Genomic DNA, 6,745 nt, shown 5'->3' with positions numbered 1-6,745 from the left:
CCCCTCCCCTGACACCCCCTTCTTCCCCACCCCCACTCCTCAACTGCCCAGCTCCCCCTCCCCTGACACCTCCTTCTCCCCATTCCCACTGCTCCCCCTCCCCTGACACCCCCTTCTTCCCCACCCCCACTCCTCCCCTCAACTGCCCAGCTCCCCCTCCCCTGACACCTCCTTCTCTCCACTCCTTCCCCTCCCCTGACACCCCCTTCTTCCCCACCCCCACTCTTTCCCCTCCCCTGACACCCCCTTCTTCCCCACCCCCACTCTTTCCCTTCCCCTGACACCCACTTCTTCCCCACCCCCACTCTTTCCCCTCCCCTGACACCCCCTTCTTCCCCACCCCCACTCTTTCCCCTCCCCTGACACCCCCTTCTTCCCCACCCCCACTCTTTTCCCCTCCCTTACCCCCACTCCTCCCCCTACCCCCACTCCTCCCCCTTGCCCTCCCCAGCTCTCCCTCCACTAAACCCACCTCCCCCATTCTGGCGTTCAGCCCACCTTTCTCCGGTATTGGGCAGGCCTCAGGTTCCGTCCTCGGATACTGCTTTAGGTAAGTGCCGCCCTGCTCGGGAACCCCGAAAGCCGTTCACCGGCGGCTCGGCCCTCATCGCCTCCCCGACACCCGGTGCTGCCGGCGGGTGAGTGGCAGCGACCGGAACCCGAGGCCCAGGCTGCGGCTGGAGCAGCGGGGCAGGGAGGCACCGCAGGCCGGCTCCGGGAGCGGCGGGTTGGGGTGCAGACTGTGGCTTTCAGGCTGTTTGTGGTTTTGGAGATTCCCTGGTCCTGTTCCTCCATCCTCCTGTCATTTGAATAGGAACAGCAGGAGGCCATTCAGCCCCTTGAGCCTGTTCCAGCCCCAATCCGTGAGACCATGTCTGATCTGTGATCTAACTCCATATACCCGCCTTTGCCCCAAATCCCTGAATACCCTTGCTTAACAAAAATTGATCACTCTCAGTTTTAAATCTAACAATTGATCTTGCATCAATTAACATTTGTGGAAGAAAACATCTGTTACCCTTTGTCTGAAGAAGTGTTTCCTAATTTGGTTCCTAAAAGGTCTGGCTGTAATTTGTTTGCCCACGTCTGTCCTGGACTCCCCATCCAGCAGAAATAGTTCCTCTCAATCTACCCTATCTGTTTTCCTTATATCGCAATCAAATGACCCCTCAATCTTCTAAATTCCAGGGAATACACAGCTAGTTTGTATGATCTCTCATCATAATTTAACCCTTGAAGTCCAGATATTACATCCTTCCTCATATGTGGTGATCTGTGGCCTAATAGTGTTGCATGGTTCTAGCATAACCACCGTGCTCTTATATTCTGTGCCTGGCTAAGAAAGGAAAATATCCTGTATGCCTTCTTAACCTTCTTATCTACTTACCCTGCTACCATCAGGGGTCTGTGGACATGCACTCCAAGGCCCCTGGGTTCCTCTACACTTCTCGGAAGCCTGTCCCTCCATCCTCCTGTCATTACGATTTCAAGGCCTGTCCCTCCATCCTCCTGTCATTAGATTCTCACGGGTTGTCCCTCAGTCCGTCTGTAATTAGATTCTCGGGCTGTCCCTCCATGCTCTCGTCATTAGATTCTGATGTCCTGTCCCTCCATACTCCGGTCATTAAATTCGCATGTCCTGTCCCTCAGTCCTGTTATTCGTTTCCCATGACCTGTCTCTCCATCTTCCTGTCATTAGATTCTCCTGACCTGTCCTGCTATCCTCATGCCATTAAGTACTCATGACCTGTGTTTTGTCTCTGTGCATTAGGTTGTCATGGCTTGTCCAGCTGTCCTGTGCTGTGCAATGCAGTGCCGCAGAGCTTTATTCAAACAGTGGCTGCTTCTCTCGGGCAGAAAAACAATGGCATCTTCAGCCCATCTCCCCATGCCACCTGAGTTTTGCAAGTGTAATGTCCAGCTGTGGCCAAGTAAGAGGCACTTTCACTGGACCACTAGTTACAGGGGCCAAGAGGTGAAGTTCACAAGTGTGCGATATAATGTTCAACGATTAGGGTTTGCAGTTGTCACGAGGGAAGACTTGACGTTCTTTGATGGTCTGCTGCCTGGCCGTGTTGTGACTGATCCCGATATTCTGGAAGCAAGCAATGTAGACTGGCTGCGGACATTGCGAGGTAGGACTGCATTTCCCATTGTATTCAGACAAGGTATGGGCATCGCAGAATGTGAGAGAACAGGATGATCTCAAAATTTGTCCTGTGGATGTGTGGGGGTGGTGGGTGTTGGGTGGAGATCAGGCGCTTCTCTGTATAAAGAGGGGGAATTGTCCTGAGCTATTCTTGTGCACTATGTCAGTCTTCTACTTGACCGTTCAGCTGACAATGGTGTGCTGCATAAGAGTTTAACCTAGGGTTTGAATTGTTTGCATATGGAATAAATGATGCACAAAAGTGAGTTAAAGAGAATTATCTAAGTGAAATATCTATTGAATAATGGAAGTATCAGGAAGTTACATAGTGTCTTTAACATTAAAAAGCTGCTTCAACAATGAAGGTAAGGGAACCGACACTGGGCCATGAAGAGAGAGATCAGAAAGGGTGACTGAAAGCTTGGCTGAAAAGATGGGATTTTAGTCCTTTTTTATAGGTAGAGAGAGGAGAGGGATTAGGAAGGGGAATGATAACTGAAAGCTTTGTTACCAATAGCAGATGAAGGGATGGGGGACAGAGTGAACAAAGGGGATGTCTGATGCCAAACCGGCAGTACAATACTGCAACTGCTGCAAAGCCTTGTAACTATTCGAGAGTTTCAGGTACTTTCTGTCTACAATAACAGATACTCAGGAGTGATTTACAGGCTGGAATCTAATCGAGTGATTTGTGTGGTTCACGTCGAGAAGAGCAGATACCCAGAAGTGAGTTACAGGCTGGAATGTAACTGAGGGGTTTGGGTAGTTTATATATAGAATAACAGAGACTTGGGAATGAGTTACAGGCTGGGATCTAATTTTGTAATTTATATATAGAATAAAAAATCTGGGAATTGTGACAAAAACCTCACATGCCAAATGGAAATATTCATTTAGTCGTGTGGAACATTGCCTGAGACTTTTACTGAGATTGTTACAAATAACTTTTAAAAAAACAACAGCGAGCAGCCAAGATGGCCACACACAACTTGCGCATGAGAAGCCAAAGGCCGGCTGGAGACAGAGATGATTACCCAGTCTAGCCAGAACAATGGGTTGCTCTCTGATTAAATTACCAAAATGGTTTTGTCAACACTCCGGCTCGAGGGACCCGGGTTCGATTCTGGGTATTGCCTGTGCGGAGTTTGCAAGTTCTCCCTGTGACCGCGTGGGTTTTCGCTGGGTGCTCCAGTTTCCTCCCACAGCCAAAGACTTGCAGGTGATAGGTAAATTGGCCGTTGTAAATTTCCCCTAGTGTAAGTAGGTGGTAGGGAATATGGGATTACTGTCGGGTTAGTATAAATGGGTGGTTGCTGGTCGGCACAGACTTGGTGGGCCGAAGGGCCTGTTTCAGTGCTGTATCTCTAAATAAATAAAAAAATAAATAACATGGTCGTCAAAAGCCATTGACATCCAATGACTGTGAAAGAACCAAACCCCTACCAAGTATGTCTGAACAGCCTTGAACTTCAAAGATCATTCCAGAAAATGCTGTTTCAAACGAAGAGGTGGTCACATCACATGACTGCTTGTCTAACTCTGGGAGTTTGTGAATTGTGCCTATGAAGGGGACTGTAACTGGAAGCCAGCAAGAGAGATGCAATCTCTCTCCAGTAAAGTTCCAGTGAAGCCTCAGCTGCCAACCTACAGCCCAGCACAGCCAGCAACCAGGGGACATGGATAAAGCCCCTATTCTGCCTTCCAGAACCTGAGAAGAAAGCCTGAACTGTGTGTGTCCCAGTGAGGACTTCAGGACCACAACTTTAACTAAGGACACTGGGACTAAACTTCTGTATTCAAATTCCATTTTTATTAAAAACTCTACTCCAACCTCCCAACTCTTTTTTTCCCTCTGTAATCTATTTGTGTTTGTCTGTGCCTCGTGTGTGAATGTGAGCATGGATGCGTCGCGTATTTTCGTAATTTTAACCGGTTTAGAGTGATAAGGTTAATAAACTTACATCTTTCATGTTTAAACTCAAAAAAACCTGTCTGATTGGTTCATTTGCAAATATATTAGGGTAACAGGAGCAAGTGCTCACTGAGGTGGTAAGTTAAATCATTGTGTTAAAAAGATAAACCTTGTTGCGGTCAAGCGAGAGAAGGGGCAAAAAGGGAACCTGAGACCCCTTCCTCACCTGGTCGTAACAGAATGAGTTACAGGCTGGAATCTACTCCAGTGGTTTGGCTAGTCTTTATATAGAATAACAGATACCTGTGAATGAGTTACAAGCTGGGGTCTAATCAAGTGATTTGGGGGCTTTATATATTGAAGAACAGATACCCAAGAGTGTGTTACAGGCTGGAATGTAATTGACAGGTTTTGCTGGTTTCTTTATAGAATAACAGATAGTCGAGAGTGAGCTACAGGCTGGGATCTAATCGAGTGATTTAGGGGTTTATATGTTGAATAACGTATACCTGTAGTGAGTTATAGGCTGGAATCCTAATCGAGGGTTTGAGTGACATATATAGAATGTCAGATACACAGGAGTGAGTTGCAGTCTGGGATCTAATCAAGGGATTCGAGTGATTTATACATAGAATAACATTTACCCCGAAATTAGTTACACTCTGGAATCTTGCGATTAGTTCATATATTGTATAACACCAGGAGTGGATTACAGCCTGGAATGATTAACTCTATCTCAGATCATTATTTCTACTTATTCAGTAACCCCTGATACTGGACCATACTTATGGATGATTTAATTAGCGAGGTGGAAGATCATCCAGTAAGACGAGGACTGTCTACACCTTGAGCAAGCTATATATTGCTATCTAGCAATTGAAGGTGCTATTTTGTAATCTGAAGCTCACTGAACATTGTTACGACTGAGGTGGGAGCAATGCACTGTCACTTCAGACCCATCACTCCACAGGTTGCAGTACATTGTTAAAGTTTTCCCATCCAATTGGAAACAGCCAAATTAAACACTCTAGTAACCCCCCCCCCCCCCAGCAGAATAAAACCGACCAAACCAGGTATCTTTAGACAACAACAAATTAACTATTTATTAAAAACTAAATCTTAAACACGATTAAGATAAACCTATGTCTAAAGACCTTATAACTTCTTATTTTAACCTAACACCCCCATTCACATACGTACACTCAAAAATCAACAGTTAACTGTTTTTAAAAAAAAAAAATAGGTTTAAAAAATCAGCTGTTTCTTAAGAATAAATAAATATATGGGTTATAAGTCTTTGTGGGTTAAGTTCCTGATGGGTGAGATATCCTTGTGTAAAAATAATCAGATGCCACTCAAAGTCTCCACATGGATTTGATGAAACAGTCTTTTCTTGATAGGCATTCAAAGCAGTTTGGCTGCAGTAGGCATCAAACAGTTCTTTAAAAAAGGAGTAAAGCAATCTATCCACTCGGTTTTGAAACCGACAGTATCTCAGATGAAACTTTACTGTGAATTCCAGAAAACACAATCAGTCAAGAGAAATTCAATTTTGAAGCAAAGACTTCTTGATTGAAAGTAAAGAAAATGAATGTTTCTACCTCCAGCAATACAAATGGTCTCTTCAAAGGGCTTTTTCCTCCTTAGGCAATTAACATGGCCTATAGCTCATTGTAGAATTTCTGCTGCGAGAAATAGACAGTTCCTTCCTCCAGTAAGCACGCTTTGCTGGTGTCTCTCAAAATGCTGGTTTTTACACATAGTTAAATTGAAACATTATACCATGTGACCTCCTCACGCTCCTGCTGTTGCCTAAGTAACAAGTGCAGCTGTGGCACACTGTTCTCAGAAATCTAAAACTTCCCCTTCTGTCTTAAAGGTACACTGTTTTTAACAGAATCTTAAAGGCACATTGTTTGAACAGAGGAGGGAAAAAAAACAGTTCCGTGACAACATGCTGATTATGCTTATTGATTATTATATGAATTACTCATTGATTAATGAATAATTAATTACTGTTAAGTTTTTTTTTAACTGCAGGCCGCAGCCAGGTGTTACTGCGACCTAAAACAACAGAAGAGGTTTCTCAGATTCTCAGGTATTGCATCTTCAGCCATCCTTTCATATAATGTTTCTGTTACTCACAGGCTGAATTCCAGAGACACTAAAGATCCAGGACTAGTTTATATGGTGTATAGAGTGTCCCAACCTGATCATATCACATATACAATAAAACATGGTCATTGTGAATTACAAGCATGCCTGAGGCCCTGACTAGGTTTGCACACTGCACAGGATAAAGCAGGGTAGGAATGGAAAGCTGGAGTCAATGGGAGTCAGGGGCAAAACTCTTCACTAGTTGGAGTCATACCTAGCACAAAGGAAAATGGTTGTGGCTGTTGAAGGTCAATCATCTCAGTCCCAGGGCATTACTGCAGGAGTTCCTCAGGGTAGTGTCCTAGGCCCAACCATCTTCAGCTGCTTCATCGATGACCTTCCCTCCATCATTAGCTGAGAAGTGGGGATGTTCGCTGATGATTGCATAATGTTCAGCACCATTCGCGACTCCTAAGATAATGAAGCAGTCTGTGCCCAGGTGCAGCAAGACCTGGACAACATCCAGGCTTGGGCTGATAAGTGGCAAGTAACATTCACGCCACATGAGTGCCGGGAAATGACCATCT

General features: G+C 45.2%; 1 protein-coding gene across 2 annotated transcripts in view; it reads left to right on the top strand.

Moving 5' to 3' along the window:
* Positions 1 to 416: 416 nt before the first annotated feature.
* The window catches only part of d2hgdh (D-2-hydroxyglutarate dehydrogenase), a 69,686-nt gene continuing 63,357 nt past the window's right edge, over positions 417 to 6,745 (top strand). Inside the window, exons 1-3 of one of the 2 annotated variants that reach the window (XM_068041762.1) lie at positions 417 to 550; positions 1,772 to 2,135; positions 6,102 to 6,159. In XM_068041762.1, the coding sequence (XP_067897863.1) occupies positions 1,778 to 2,135; positions 6,102 to 6,159 (416 nt within the window). In that variant the 5' untranslated portion in view covers positions 417 to 550; positions 1,772 to 1,777. Of the gene's footprint in view, positions 551 to 1,771; positions 2,136 to 6,101; positions 6,160 to 6,745 lie in introns of those variants that run through there. The other variant, XM_068041763.1, reaches the window with a different exon arrangement.

Source organism: Heterodontus francisci, chromosome 11 (genome assembly GCF_036365525.1).
Source record: "Heterodontus francisci isolate sHetFra1 chromosome 11, sHetFra1.hap1, whole genome shotgun sequence".
Lineage (NCBI taxonomy): Eukaryota > Metazoa > Chordata > Chondrichthyes > Heterodontiformes > Heterodontidae > Heterodontus > Heterodontus francisci.
The sequence above is the reverse complement of the archived record's forward strand: the minus strand, read 5'-3'. Positions and strand labels throughout refer to the sequence as shown.